Raw genomic sequence first — 15,651 nt, forward strand, 5'->3', positions numbered from 1 at the left:
ATCTTAAAAATTGATTCTTCAATGGTCTGTACTAAGATGGAAAAGTGGACTGTTTTCTTTGGTCTTCCAAAGTAGGGCTAAAAGACACAGATCTGCGGAAGACCAGACAATTAACAGAAGAAAAAAATATGAGACTGTAACAGAATGATGAAAACTTTTCTACTTTCACTACTGCAATGTCAAGAATTATTCTTATAATAAATGTTCTCCTTTGAACCAAATGAGAACTTTTATTATGAGAATAATCTAACTGAACAGCATGACATATACTAGTACTGTATGTGTATTCTACATAATTACATGACTTTATACATGTGATAACATTCTATCAAAAACACAAGTCTTTGTTGCACAATGTAAAGTATATTAATCTCCAGATTATCACACAGTAGTAGCTTTGTGTCACTGCTCAATCCATATACAGTACATTCACAGTCTTGATATTATACCTCTTGAGAGTAAGCATTTGCTAGACAGAAGGTTGTCAGTTGTCAGTTCATTGTCCTAACAGAACAGCTGGACATTATCATCAGCAACAAGGTCTTAACCTAATAGGTGGATATCACCATTCTCAAGTAAAGACTGTAACTTAGTTACAGTAGGTAGGTAATTTGTGAATTTTTAAAATACTTCCATGGGCATAAAAGGTGGTGCTGTACTAATTGGTGAGCTACCCAGTGATACTGCACATGTTCCCTCATGTCAGTTAATTGTTCATTACTGTTGTGATAAATAAGTGAAAATGTACACATTGAATCTTTGTAGGAGGGACTGGATCTGGAACTGGAACTGGACTGGACTGGTTTTAACTTTGTATTACCAGTGTAATTATTACTGTTAATGATATACTGTATCATGCAAAGTTTAGCCTTTTCAAGTTGAGTTTCTTAGATGTGCCATCTCAGCTTGCTAGTTAAGGCAAACGGAACTGCTGCAAACATAATGATTTCACTTTCAATAACCATGAAGAAGGGAAACACTGGTTTTGAATTGGGAGGATTTTTTAAACTACATTATTTACCTGGAACAGGATCCCTCTTAGATGGTAGCATAGCAGGGAATCTGCAGGGAATAGCTACGGTATGTTGTTAACAAACCTACCCACCCTGTTTCTATTCCACCAACCCTGTTTTCAGGTTGTTCTGCTCAATAAACTCAGTGTGTCCTACCAGGGCCTTTAGTGTAAATGCCACTGCAGTCCATTGGTTTGAGGGTGACCCCACTCTCCTCCTGGGAGATAGATACATTTTTATAGTATTTTTCTCTTTATTCCCTGACGTAAATTGCATACTTGTCTTAGATTTGTTTGTCACTATATTTGGAACCTGATTTTAAAGTTCATATCTTGTTTCCTGAGGGAGAACGTGGGCACGTGGGCACTGGCGTCCTTTGTGTCTTAACCCAGTATTGCTTGTACTGGTGCCATAGCTTATCATCCTCCCTGATGAGCTCCAGTGCTGCAATGTGTCTCCACCAATGAATTAATTCATGTTTTGGGGGGATCCTTGTCCTACACTGTAATTTAAATAGGATGGTTAACTCCAGAGGTGTATACCCTATACCAGCAGTTCAACATCTTTTGCTGCTGAGTTAATCTCTGTTTGAAGCTAAATTAAGCCATTTCGTAGCTGAATGAATTAGATCAAACATTTGAGAATGGGCTGAAACTCCTACTTTATATTTCCAGGCACGGAAGCTCTGGCCCTTTCATGACAAGTAACCCCTATTCAAGCCAGAATCCCATGATTTAAGATATCATACAGGGTCTTTGAGATCAAGATCAGCTTTTTGAGCTTCACCAATTAAAAATGGTTCAACAATATTTTCCAGCCCTTTCTCTCTCTGCAGTACACACAAACGCTACAAGATAGGTTTCAACATCATCCTTTGTTGTCATTTTCTGTAGTACGCGCACAGGATGGGGAGTACGGTATGGTACGCGGAGCGCCGCCAGGTGGTACTCCATATGACCCTGGAAATTTGTTGTGTGCACTGAAAAATTGGGACGGGTTTTCATATTTTCATAGTTTGTGTCAAATACTGTACACAGCCTACATACTGCGATACAGCGTGCACTAATACTTGAGTGGACAAAAGAGCTACAATGTAATTCTATACCACTGTATAGGAATGTTTGCTATGAACCTAAGTGACCAATTGTATTTTTTAAATAAGTTATCTTCAGCAAATAGGGAGGTAGGAGAATGTGCATGGTTTTAGAACACTGGCAATCTTGTGAGCACAGGAAAGCGTGATAGATAACAGAAAAATATTTAAGGACTGTTAAAGGTTAATTTGAAAAAAATACACAGAGCGTCTCCGTGTTTCTCTCCCATGCGCATGAAATAAAAACTTCTTTTAACTTCTGAGACGGACTTCTGAAACGGAAATGGGGAAAATGCAAGCTTGCGGATTGCTAAAGCAGGTAAGCCCCACACTATTTGTGAAGAACTTTGTTTACCGTTGGCAAAAGAGCTGACACGTATTATGTATGGGGAAAAAGCTGTTAAACAGCTCAATCTGCTGCCCCCTTCGAAAGATACAGTCACTCACAGAATTATTGATATGGCGGATGATGTCAAAAGTACGCTGATAGAGCACGATAAGGTGAGCAGATGCTTTTCACTGCAATTAGATGAGTCTGTAGATGACTTTGATTTGGCCAATTTGCTCGTTTTACGAGTCTGAGGGTATGTCCCATGAGGACTTTCTGTTCTGTAAGCCGCTACCAACAGGAACTACAGGAGAGCACATATTCAGCTTGTAATGTAATGTATCAAAGAGAATTGCATCGACTGAAAAAAATGCATCCGAGTTTGTACAGACAGTGCTAGAGCGATGACAAGCCAACACAGCTGTGTAGTTGCACAAATTAGAGAGGTTGCTCTTGATATGAAGTGGACGGACTGCAGCATCCACCGCGAGGCCTTGGCAGTCAAGAAAACGCCTGAGGATTTAAAACCTGTTGGACTGTTGTGAATTGTATCAAAGCTCGACCGATGAATTCACATCTTCTTTGCTCGACTAAACAGGCTCACCCCTCTCACTGAAATTGTGCTTTTTTATTGTTTATTTTTAATTGTTGTTGTTCCTGTTGTCATTCTGTAAAGCACTTTGAGAAGCCACCTTTAAAAGTGCTATATCAAATAAAGTGTATGTGAGTGTGTGCACACACGAGCACTAATGTCATTGAGATTTTCTGTTGTTCCTATGAGAAGATGACTTGCAGGTGGTACTTGGTCCAAAAAGTTTGAGAACCACTGCTTTAATAGGGAATCGAATTCCCACAGGTGCAGCCAATTCCTTATTATTCTTGTGACAATGTAGAGGTTTGCCGTCTTGGAGTGTATCATGTTGCCTTCTAAAGGTTCATTCCCATTTGTTACACTTCAGTACTGGCTATCATGTTGCAGTACTCTAGCATGATATGAGTGTGGACTCTATAGGGAAGACACTTGAAAATAAGTGCCGATTAGATTGAGATGAGCAATGTTTATAAAAAAGCACTTACTAAGGTGTGTAATCATTGAAAAAACAAGCAATGTAGAGAAACATTTAGGAGAACTGAAGTTTGTTAGGTGTAACCCCTTAAGTATACCTTTTCATTTAAATAAGCAAACATTTCCAGCTGGTTTGTGCACAAGTTTTATATCCATCCAAGGGAGTCTTTCAGTAGAAATTAAAGAAAAAATGTAACTTTGTGTATTTTATGCAGATGGGCACTTGTATTTAAGAATGTTCCTCATGGGTTTGGGTTTCAAAGGCAGAGATAAAGGCTCTCAGCTATGCCTTTTTAGAAATGTCCCTATAGATGCAACTCTATAGATTAGCTTTGCACTCTGCCTCCACTTGGTTTAGCAGGATCACTTACAGGGTTTGCAGGAGTTCTGGGAAGTATTCTTTTTAGAATAAAGGCTTAAGCCCTGCAGAAAATATAGATTAACTTAAAATGACCCTTACTTATACCCAGATCTTCAACAGATGTCCAGATGTGGCTGTTTTGTCAGATTTTCCTGTTCTATTTCTCACTGTGGCTTTTACTGAAATTGACAATACAGTAGTTTCTCCTTGGGAAAATATACAGTATGAAAGCAATAATGAATAAGATTAATTAATATAACAAAAAGTGCAAACATAAAAATCAAGTTTATTGACCTCTTGTGGAACATATTGAGTCACCCAATATATTTATTAGAAAAGGGGAGGCAAAAAGTGTTATAAGAAATAAAGAAAAAAAGAGGACTGTCATCCAACTGAAACAATTAACAGTTTTACAACAGTTTATGTAATGATTAGTTTCCAGTTTGTTTTCTGAATTTTTATCTTGTAAAAATAATCAGAGCAATGGCACCATTCTAAACAGCATTTGATTGAAGCCATTGCAGTTAACCATAGTTGCCATAGTTCATCTATCTGCATTTTTCCAATCTTAACATGATTAAAAATATATTTTTCAATCTTTGATTATTTCATTTAACAAAATATTCTTCTTTCCTGAGTTCTCATTGGTCTTGTAGACATAATCTTGAAGACAGGACAAAACACCCATGATTTTGTCATTACCATAATGTACCCTCTTCCACCCTTCCATTTTCTAAATAGCTTTATCCAGTACACATTCACAAGGAATACCAGAGCCTATCCTGGAAATTTACTGGCGCAAGGCACAATACACCTTGGATGGGACACCAGTCCATTGCATGGCACACAGACACAAACACACACTCACAACAGGGCTGATTTACAGAAGCCGTTGAACCTATTAGTTTGTTTTTGGATTGGAAATTGGATTTGTGGATGGAAACTGGAACACTCAGAGGGAACCCACATGAACAAGGGAAGAACATACAGTACAAACTCCACACACACAGCTCCCCAGATCCAGATTTGAACCCTGGGCTGCAGCACTGCAAGGCAGCAAAGCTGACCAATGCGCCACTATGCCACCTGTTTTCTGTACGTAACTGTGAAGACCATCTTTTTCTTTTCCTATTTCAGCCTGTTGTTCCCAAAGATAATTGCCTGTCTGACGGAGCTGCGTACAATGAATGAAGAGTACACCAGGCAGGTGCTGCAGATCCAGGACATCCAGCCAGACGTCACACCTCTCATGATGGAGGTGTTTAGCAACAATCCTGAGTGAAGCTATGTAGCACTTTGACAGGAGAACCTCAGTATAAGAGGGTGTTAAAGCTCAACACAGATGAAGAGTGGGCATACTTAGGGGCTGCTTCTGAAGCATCTCTAAATCACTGCTCATGTCCTGTCCTTACGCCACAAAGTTTACAACTCCCCTAAATCACCACTCCAAATGCGATCTGCCTTTTTCCTTTGAAAGCACAAAGGGTCCAAGCAAGAAAAAGCAAAGAAGAGTGGGTTTGTCCCAGAGCTCTGCTGCTATGTGCACAATGTAAAGAAATATGTTTTTCGCCATGTACTTCTATTTATTTTCTTGAACAGTTCTTCCTGAAGAGGTTGAAATCTCCTTAAAATTAATTTCCCTGCCAGTTCAACAAACATTATGTGTGAATTATGATGAATGTCCATTGTTTAGACACCAGAGGACTGGGGCTTGTCTTTCTTTTCACAGCAAGGAATTAATAAAGCTCCTTAGTCTTCTCTCAAGGTGGCAGGGGCCCAGACAATTGGCATGAGTCACAGAAGCAAGCCTCTTGAAGCTGAGAAAGTCCTGAGGTGTTTCCACACCTCAAAGGCCTCTTCACAGAACAAAGCAGGTGACTTGTGTGGCAGTCTTGCTCTATTACAGTATGTGTTTTTTTTGTTGTTTTTGTAAATTGGCCCAATTTAGTCATGGGCTGGCATAAGACTGACATTTTATGTTCCCTTACTTTTAACAGATCTTTTTAAAAACTAATATATTTTCTTGGGAGGCTTAAGCAGGGAACTATGTCAACATGGCTGCAAAGGAACAAGTTAAGGTTGATTCTACACTGAAGAGTAAAAGCAGAAAAACACACATTGTGACACCTGAGTAGGTGCTGAAAAGTTTTCTTTCTACTTTTATTGTTTTAGTGTCCACATGTGCACAAGGAAAATATATACACATACTAGAAGAAAATTCAGATTCTTTTGAAGAGTCGTTTTTACAAATATATTCTACAAATTATTGATATGGACATGTGGTAGTCCACCACAGGCTTGGAAATGATGAGCCTCGCCTTGGAGTTCATGGCCTCCTCACTGAAGTGTTCCTTGCATTATTGATGTGTAGGCAGATTTCAGGTTTTGTGTTTATCTGTCAAAAAGTGAATCAGGGCTCCTGTGTAATTAATAGACAGAATGCAGTGACTCCCCCCCCTGGCATTCAGCTTACTGACTGATTGGCCCATAAAATTGTGGTGTCTCTTTCCTCTTGTTCTTCTGCACAGACAAGAATCAATCCAATTCAGGCAGTCATCACAAATAGGGTAGATGCTGGCAGTAGCATTGGGCCATTGCACTATTAAATATTTTCTTTTTTTATATTATATGTTAATAACTATATGTATTTTTAAAGCACATGAGCATGTGGTGATGATTTCCATATGTTCTATGGACCATGTCAAAAAGCAGTGCACACATAATACAATATACAGTACTATAAAAATTCAAATGGAAGCAATATTAGGAAGTTCCTAAGTAATTGCTTATGCATGAACCTGCAGTATGTTCAAAAGTTCCCTCCCCAAAAAAGAACACAATCTATTGGTGTATAGCATAGTGATGTCCTTCTAAAATGTGTGCCTGTAAAGGCCACTGGCTGTTCTACACACTGTGAGCTCAGCAGTGCCTTATAGGAGAAACAGCCTCAAGAGGAGGCCACCTCTGATTCATTGAAAGCAGTGCCAGCTCACCATGGTGTGACCTCTCTGGCTCACGTCCACCACACCCTACTCATACTTTGCCAGCTGTGCCAGCTGATGACAGAGCCCAACCTCACACTGGGAGGGTCTGGACTACAGGACTCAACTCCAGATGACTATACACCTACAGTATACTAGCTGAGCCACTGCAGAACCTTCATTACATGTACAGTCATGCTTGAAAGTCTGTGAACCCTTCAAGGTGGTCATTATTTTAGATATTATAGAGATATTATATGAACCTGAACTCTTAATGAATATATAGAATTAATATCCTAAATAAAGACTTCCCACACATAAAAAGGGATTTGAACACATAGATTATTAGACTGTGATATTTAACAAATCACCAGATATTCTTGTGTGCAAAAGTAAATGAACTTGTGGCACCTCCTTTAGCAGCAATAACTTCACACAGTTGCCTCCTATAACCAATTATCACTCTCTTGCTGGAGGGATTTTTTCCCACTCCTCTTTACAAAACTCCACCAGCTCTGTGAGGTTTGTAGGTTTTGCATGAACAGCCCTCTTCAGGTCCTGGCACAGCATTTCAATAAGATTCAGGGCTTTGGCTTGGCCATTCCAGGACACAGAACCTCTTCTTCCTAAGCCATTCTTTAGTGGACTTGAATGTTTAGGATCATTGTCTTGTTGAAACATCCACTTTGTGCCCAGCTTGAGTTTTTGAACTGATGGCCTGACATTCTTCTCAAGAATTCATTGATATTTCTCAGAATTCAGTATTGCCTCAATGATGTCAAGTTGCCCAGGGCCAGAGCCCCATACAAGGACACTCCCACCACCATGCTTGACAGGATCAATTTTGGACTCATCTGTCCAGAGAACAGACTTCCAGAACTCTTCAAGCTTGTCCAGGTGATCTCTGGCAAACTTCAGACATACAGCTTTGATCTTTTTTGACAGAAGAGGCTTCATCCTGTCCACCCTTCCATAGATGGCATTTCAGTTCAGGGTTCTTCTTATTGTTGGTCTATGCACCACTACTCCAGAGGCAGCTAGGGAGGCTTGTAGATCTCTGGATGTTATTTTAGGATTACCTTTTACCTCTTTTATCATTCTCCTTGTGACCCTGGGTGAAATTGTAGGAGGACGTCCACTTCTTGGCACGGTTGCCATTGTTTTAAATGCCCTCCACTTGTATACTCTTTGCTCAACAGTGGATTTGTGGAGTCCAAATCTGAGGAAATCTTTTTTCCCCAGTTCTGCTGATGTTTCCTTAGTTTGAGGCATGATGCTAGACTTGAAAAAAGAATAACTGACCTGCTTTCTTGCAATTATTTATGTTTGCTCTTCCCTAACATAATTTCAGATCTTCAATTTCATTGGTTATCCTGGTTAATTGGTTAACACTCTGACATTGACCCACCTGATCCTGCTTTACCTTGATGTAGGTCAGAGAACTAAGGGTTACTGCTCAATTTCTGTATACTATTGGTGAATTATTATACTTTATTCCAATTAGGGAAGTGACAAATTCTGATTAAATATGCATTTTGTGTTTATATGCAAATTATGCAATGGGTTCACAAACTTTCAAGCATGACTGTAATTACACAATTTTATCCCTTCAGTGCAATTTCAGTGCAATGCCATGCAACCCTTGTTATATGCAAGCTTTGCTTCCAAATTAGAGAAGGAATAATGAATGGATATATTTGCAGAGATGAAATTGCTCAGTCAAGCAGGTAATGACCCTACTGTGGGGTGCTCATTACAGTCTGGTTTTCTTTTGACTGTGTGCAAGGACAGAATATCAGGGACATGCCTTAAACATGAACATTATGTGTTTTGAATATGTTTAGATATAAAGAGTTTTACATTTTTATATGGAAAAATCCAGGCATAATATTGAAGTTATGCAAAAGGTTGTTTTGATATGTGTAACTTACTGTAAGAAGAGGATAGAGTAAATAGCTCTAAGGTTAAGAGTGTTGTCTTTCTACAATGTTGCTGATGTAAACCAATCATAGTAAAGCAGATCTAACCAATTTGTGACATCCAACATCTCTGCCACAGGGACATTATGTGTTAAAATTAAAACATTCCATTATCTTTGAACGACATCAACTGTTGAAGGCACACAGGGCCTTCATGTCTTTTCTAAACAATACCAGCACAGAATGAGGTGAGGATTTCAAGAGAGCTATTCTGGCTGCCTGACATTAACCCTCAGGAATGGCTGAAGATTCCTGCTGCAAACAATTGCTGTCTGAGAGTGTCCTGAATAGTAAGTGAGCCTGAGTTCTGTTCTGTTGTTTGGGTGTGAAGCCACAGAAAAAAACAGGTTGAGTTTCAGTACTGGCCCATTTAATATGAGCAGGATCAATACACCTGTTCAGTACTGTCTGAGAAGTAAAACTGTGCATATTTCTGTAGGTATTAAATTCAATATGGAGAATATTGTACATATTGTATTGTAAGTGAATTTAATGCAAGTCATTTTATTATTACTTTGCTTTAATCTTTGTTGATTACTTTTGATTGAGCATTCTTTCATGTACTGTTATCATCTAAATGTCGTCTAAAAACTGAAACATTTTTGTATTTATTTGAACTGCTGTATGTATTTAAAAGGTTTTCAAGACGTCCCTGCTATCTGTATGATATAATTGATGTAATGCCCATTTTTGTCTGTTTTGATTTTATACTTACTGTAATTATAATAACCAGACATCAGACAACTTCATCAACTGGGTATAGGCAACCAGTGGCTTTATCAGGGAGATTAAAATTTACTTTGAAACTTCATTAAGCTTGGCAAACCGCGTACAGTGGGCTGAAAGCTAAACACCTAAGAAAATTGGGGCATTGAAATGTACTGTATGCAGTTGCATCTAATCACCTAATCTAGGCATTCAAATTAATTACTTTGCTAGGTCAATGTTTAAATATTTTATTTTTATAGTTTATAGTTCAGGATAAAGCGGTGACAATCCATTACAGAGTTAAAAAAGATATGTGCATAGATACATGGTTAATTTTATTTATTTTTGTAAAATTAAGTAACTCAGGTCAACACATCCTTCAGTTTTGTGCTTTTGGATCTGTCTTTAATACAAAAAGAAAATAGGCTACATGCACTGTTGAATCTTTAACATGTTGCTATGATACAGTAATTTCAAGGTTGAATGTTATCTTGAAATAAAAAGTAAGCAAAGAGTTTTTTTGTGTTATGAAGCTTTATCTTTAAGAATAGACAGTGAAGAAATTGCAGTTGAGAACAACTTGGTCTTGAAATATCCCTTTGACACAGATAAACCACTTTAAAACTTTCTTGTTAATTAGGATTCTCTGTCATTAGCAGAAATGGTACCCAACAATGTTTAATACTTTAATGCACGAAGGGTTTTAAAACCACCAGATGGTTTTACATCTTAATCTCAAAAATTTTACATTAAGCAAAACTGGCAAGACTGAAGTCAGTAACAGTGGAGGGGCAACATTGAGTAGTGCAATTTCACAATATTGTTTAGACAATTTAAGTTTAAATATATTTTACCATGTCTGTGACCAAGTACAGTAAGGTGTTTTTGTGTTAATGTTGACTATGCTGTTTGTGAATTTCTGAGTAAATTTGTGATTGTGGTGGGGGCAGGGTTTTAACTGAGGAAAATAGAAAGGAGAAATAGTTATGTGCAACCCACATACAGCATTACACGGGGCATTTTAGAGATCTCTCCCATATTATCAACAGTCTGTTTTCAATTGGCCCTTTCTTCCAAAATAATTTATGAATTATTCCTCTGACCTCCCAGTTAGACTGCTATAGACCTGTTCTGCTGTGTGCATGTATTGTTCTAATTGAACTTGAGTGGGGTGTTGCCAGCTGTAACATCTTATTTTATCGTCTTAGAAATGTGATTGACTCCTTTAGGGGAATTAAAAGGAAATGTTACCACCTGTTTATTCTTTTTGATGTTTAAGGTAGTATTGCAGATGGAAATTTTACAGACATTTCTAAATAAAATTTGCTAGGGTATTAAGAGGCATATTAAAAATGGTTTGGTCTCTTACTCCCTTCTTTTGTGATGCTGCACTATGTAACAATACAATGGTAAAATATGGCCTTCAAATGTATCATTTTCCATTTATTTGAAAGAGGATTGAAATTACTCTGTAATGTTTATTATACTGAGAAAGGGATAAACTGAGATCTATTTTTGAGATATATACTGTATGTGTGAATTCTACATCTGTGAAGAGTGCATTGAAGGCACTCCTTCATTTTCAACAAAGTGATTAAACAAATTATTTTAATTAAAATGGTTGGTTACAAATTAAAAGATTTTTCTACGTCCGACCCAATTTTACACAATTCCAAGAAACATCTAGTGAAAGATGCATTACCTACTGTACAGTATGTAGAAATGGGAAAGAGCACAAAATAATTCTAATTCTAAGGCAACTCTGAGATATCTCAATAGCTCATGTACAGTGTAAGACAGTGTGTTTAGAGATATACAAAGCACAACATTGAATTGTGGACTAATAAAATCTTTGACTGTGATCTTAACTGTTCTGTTGTTGAATAATTTTATAACAAAGACTGCCTTTCAATCAAATAAAGTTGATGATACAGGCGAGTTCAAGAACATTGCTACTGTATTTATCAATTCGTTTTAGATTAGTAAATACTTTAACATACTGTGTATGCGTGTTAATCTTTTGAAATATTTTGAAAGCTCACTTGAAGTAGAGATTCCAGATAAGTTTTAGCTGGGTGGGTCAACATTTCCTGTGAAAAACCTGAGAAATATGAATTAGTGAGAAACCGGATTTCAAATAAATGGCTCCGAGTATTCTAATTGTTTGCTTTATAAATATGGGGCTTTTGAAAATGGTGAATAATAGGCATTGTCTGACTGGAATAGCCAATAACCTAAATAATTAATCATAACCCCCAACTTGTAAGGATTTTTCCAAGAATACATGAGTGATTGGTATAGTTAGAGGAATGTACTGTAAATCTTTGGTGAAAAAAAAGATGTCTTGATCTGATCCTGTATGGTGTCTTTCTTGACTGTTGATTGACACTTCATTTACCCAGAACATAAGGCAAACCAAGGTAAACACATCTCAGCAAAAATCCCCTTTGCTTTGAAGCTGGAAGTGTTTACACTGCCAGGTGTTAAACACTTTTATCTAAACTTATTTGAAATAGACACTTCCTAGTCACTTATTGCAATAACTCTACACTGTTTAAAGTATAAAACTGTTGCCTTGAAGCTGTTCTTGTGCAGCAGAATTGTTGAAGTTATGTATGGACCTTGAGGGTTTGAATCAAGCACAATAAAAAAAGAAACAGTTTGGGAAGTCATATAAATCCATTTCCTCTAATTATCAATGAGTTTTCATATCACTTGCATAACAGCCTACAGTAGAGCCTAGGTAAAATGTAAGTCATTATAATAGGTCATAAAAACCCAGCAGGAAACTTTTAACCATTGTAGTTATAGCAAGTAGCGTATAGTATTTATGTAATATGATATTACTATTTTTTAAATTAAAAAAATGTTCCTTCTTTTTTTTCCCCACCAGAAATCTCAGGAATATCTGTTTGCTCAGTCTTAGCAATCATACTTACAGAATGTACTCTATGCACCACATTGTGGAAGTAAATACTGTATGCCCAATGATGAAGTAAATGTAGCACAATAAAATCTACTGTATGTATTCCAGTTTAGGTAGCAAATCAGATGATAAAATAATCAATTCAGCAAAATTCTAAATACAAAAGATGTAGACAGGTTAAAATGTTACGTACTGTAGCATCAAATATAATCAGACTTTCATCAATGTGCTCACCCTAACTTTTTAAAAGTCTGCTGTAACTCTCCTTGTCATTGTACAGAAGATACTGCTGTGGGCCTCCGGTGTCATTATGCATATAGATCTCAGCTTTTAATTTCTGGCAGCTTATTTTCTTTTAAATATGATCATATAAGGAACCATATAACATCAAATCCACAATGTCTGAAATGTTTTTCCTGCAAGATAAATTTAAATGTTTCAAGGTTCATTTAATGTTCTCATACTAATCAGTATTCCATGAATTGTAGGCAAAGTGTTGAGTCCAAGTTTAAAACACAACCACTTCCATGTGAGGTACTGTACATAACACAAAATCATTTTATCAGAGATAAAAAGTAGCAAATAAAAAGTCCTAATTAAGTGTTTATAAACTCCTATGTAGGAGATAAAGTACATAGAAAGTGCTACATATGAGTTTTTTTATATATTTTTTACATTTTCCTCATGGCACCAGGACGCCGCATTCAGTGCATGGGTCAGAGAGAGAAATCAGAAAATAACCCTTTCTGTGGCATACAACAAACACTGCACACTCAGTGCAGCCTATTCAAATTCATTTCTCATCAAGAACAACATTTCTAACAACAATTTAGTCTTCAGTGGTCAAACTCCCTGAACTTATTCAGATGCGTTGAATGTCTTTGTATCCGAGCATACATGCACATAACCATTTCATTGCACTTGTGAATATGACAAATAAGCTGAACTGAGTCCAAGCAAAGAAATCTGAGCTGTTTTCTGCTTCAATGAGAATCCGAACACAGTAAACAGCACAGAAAGACACAGACATCATCCTTTTCGAATGTTAAGATCCGGTTAGCTACCGGATGTAGCTTTTCATCAGACATTTTCTGCTGATGTGCTTCCTGAAAAGCAGCAACAAACTCAACTGACAGGTAAACAAACGTCCTGGAATGCAGCTGAGAGGAATTGATCTCCACCGTCTAAAACATCAGAAAAGGTCACTCATATGCATCACAGCTCTGATATACACTGTGGGCAGTTGTTCATGAAATATAGTACATACACTATTATGTATGTAGGAGAATTAAACTGGAGTGTCATCCTTACAAGGTGGTGCTGCATTATGGGCAGTCCCGTAGAAGTGCAGTTGCACTTCATACATGATCTCCAAGATCTGCTCCACATTTATTAAATGAAAAAGATTCCCATTAATCACTGAGTCCCAAACCATGACCCATCTCATCCCACATTTTGACATTAACTTAAACCAAGGTGACAATAAGTGGACTACTGGGCTTGTGCTAACCTTTTCTGTATCCGTAGAATTCCAGGTATCTAGAAAACTATACTGAGCCAGTAGTTGTGGCATGATGATTGTTGAAGCTCTGGCAGAGATGGAGGCCACTATTTGCCAAGTCTTGGTCTGAAGACTCAAGCTTATTTCTTGTTAAACTTTCCCAAGCTATCTGTTCTGCTAAAAGCAACTTTGGGCATTCATCATAAAAGTATTTAGGAATGCTACTGTCATTTAATGCTGACTCCTCTTTTGGTCTAAGATTGCTGCTGAAAAGAGTGTGACTAGCTGTCATTACTGTTGCCACAATTATAGAACTCTGCTGCTAATACATCCTTAACATTCTTGATGTTGTTCTCATGAAAGTATCTAATACTGAGATGCATGACGTTCTGTACAATCTCTGGAGGCAGTGGCTGATGACATGAAGACACCACTAAACTAATTGTCATCCTTTACTTATAACCTTATTCTTTCAAGGTTCCCTAGTAGTGGAATGGGTTTTGGGAAGGATCTCTTTCTGAGGGTGGAGAAGGCTTCTGATAGTGGAATAAAAGGACAATTTTTCTATACTAGAAACTTAAATTTTTAGACTACTATTCAGCTCCATAATTCACACAAGACAGAGAAATGTCTTTGACTTTAACCCACTTTATTCCCTCCCTTTTCCAAGTCGGTAAGTATTTTAATTCCTGAGATACAAAATGTGGTCATTATCACTCAGCAGTTGTTCTGGCAAAATGACTGACCATTCCTCTCAGTTTCTGAATTGTGCAACCTGTCATGGTAGATGTCATTACAACAAGCTCTGACCATTTGGTATGGGCATCAACAGCCCCCAAGAACACGTTACCTTCAACATGTCCCACAAAGTCAATGTGAGTGCTCTGCCAAGGATTCTCAAGCCAGTCCCATGGATGCAAGGGTACCAACTGAAGACTATTTCTCATATTTTGGCATAATTGGCACTATCCAGACCAGACAACCGGAAAGAACTTCATGCAATCTACTTTAGCCAAACAATTCCTGAATGCCCCAAGTGCAACTGCTCTAAAAGTGGTAATTTCAGAAGTGACGGAAGTCCAAAATCTGAGGCACTACAGGATCCACACGGGTGGCTTTGTTCACCTGGCTATCAGTAACAAGTGTGTGTTCTAGATGTGCAAAGTGGAAGATGTCCTGGTGTACAGTATCAAGTTGTCTGACTGCATTTCTGTGCGGTGTTGATCTTTGATAAAATTACATTTTCTGTGAGTGCAAAAAAGCTGCTTCCTGCTCACAGCCATAGAAGGAATACCTGTGTATGGTCCTAAAATAGAAGTGAAAAGGCTATGATCAGTAAGAAGTGTAAACTTCAATCTAAATAAGAACTAATATAATTTATTAATTCTAAAGATGAATCCCAGTGCCTGGGTGTAGTTCCTCCAGGCTGCACTTAATGTTCAGGATGCTAAAAGCAATAGGTCTCTCCTCTCCTGAAGGAATGTGACATATCACTGCTCTTCCTTCATAGGGAGAGTGTCACATGCCAGTTGAAGAGGTCAGGATGGATCAAAATATGCTAGGACTTCTGATTTTAACAAAGATTACTTAGCCTTGTGGAATGCTGTATTCTAAACATCTGTCCACTTCCAGGTGTATCTACCTCCAAGAAGCTCATGTAGTGGTTTAAGGATGGTTGCTAAATTAGGAATGATT

The 15,651-nt window shown here is 37.7% G+C and overlaps 1 protein-coding gene across 1 annotated transcript in view; it reads left to right on the forward strand.

The window, feature by feature from the left end:
• The window catches only part of nr1i2 (nuclear receptor subfamily 1, group I, member 2), a 66,348-nt gene extending 54,469 nt beyond the window's left edge, over positions 1–11,879 (forward strand). Inside the window, exon 10 of the mRNA XM_088914617.1 lies at positions 4,999–11,879. Coding sequence (XP_088770743.1) covers positions 4,999–5,143 — 145 coding nt within the window. The 3' untranslated portion in view covers positions 5,144–11,879. The remainder of the gene's footprint in view (positions 1–4,998) is intronic.
• The last annotated feature ends 3,772 nt before the right edge of the window (positions 11,880–15,651 follow it).

Source organism: Atractosteus spatula, chromosome 4, assembly GCF_055471065.1.
Source record: "Atractosteus spatula isolate fAtrSpa1 chromosome 4, fAtrSpa1.hap1, whole genome shotgun sequence".
Lineage (NCBI taxonomy): Eukaryota > Metazoa > Chordata > Actinopteri > Semionotiformes > Lepisosteidae > Atractosteus > Atractosteus spatula.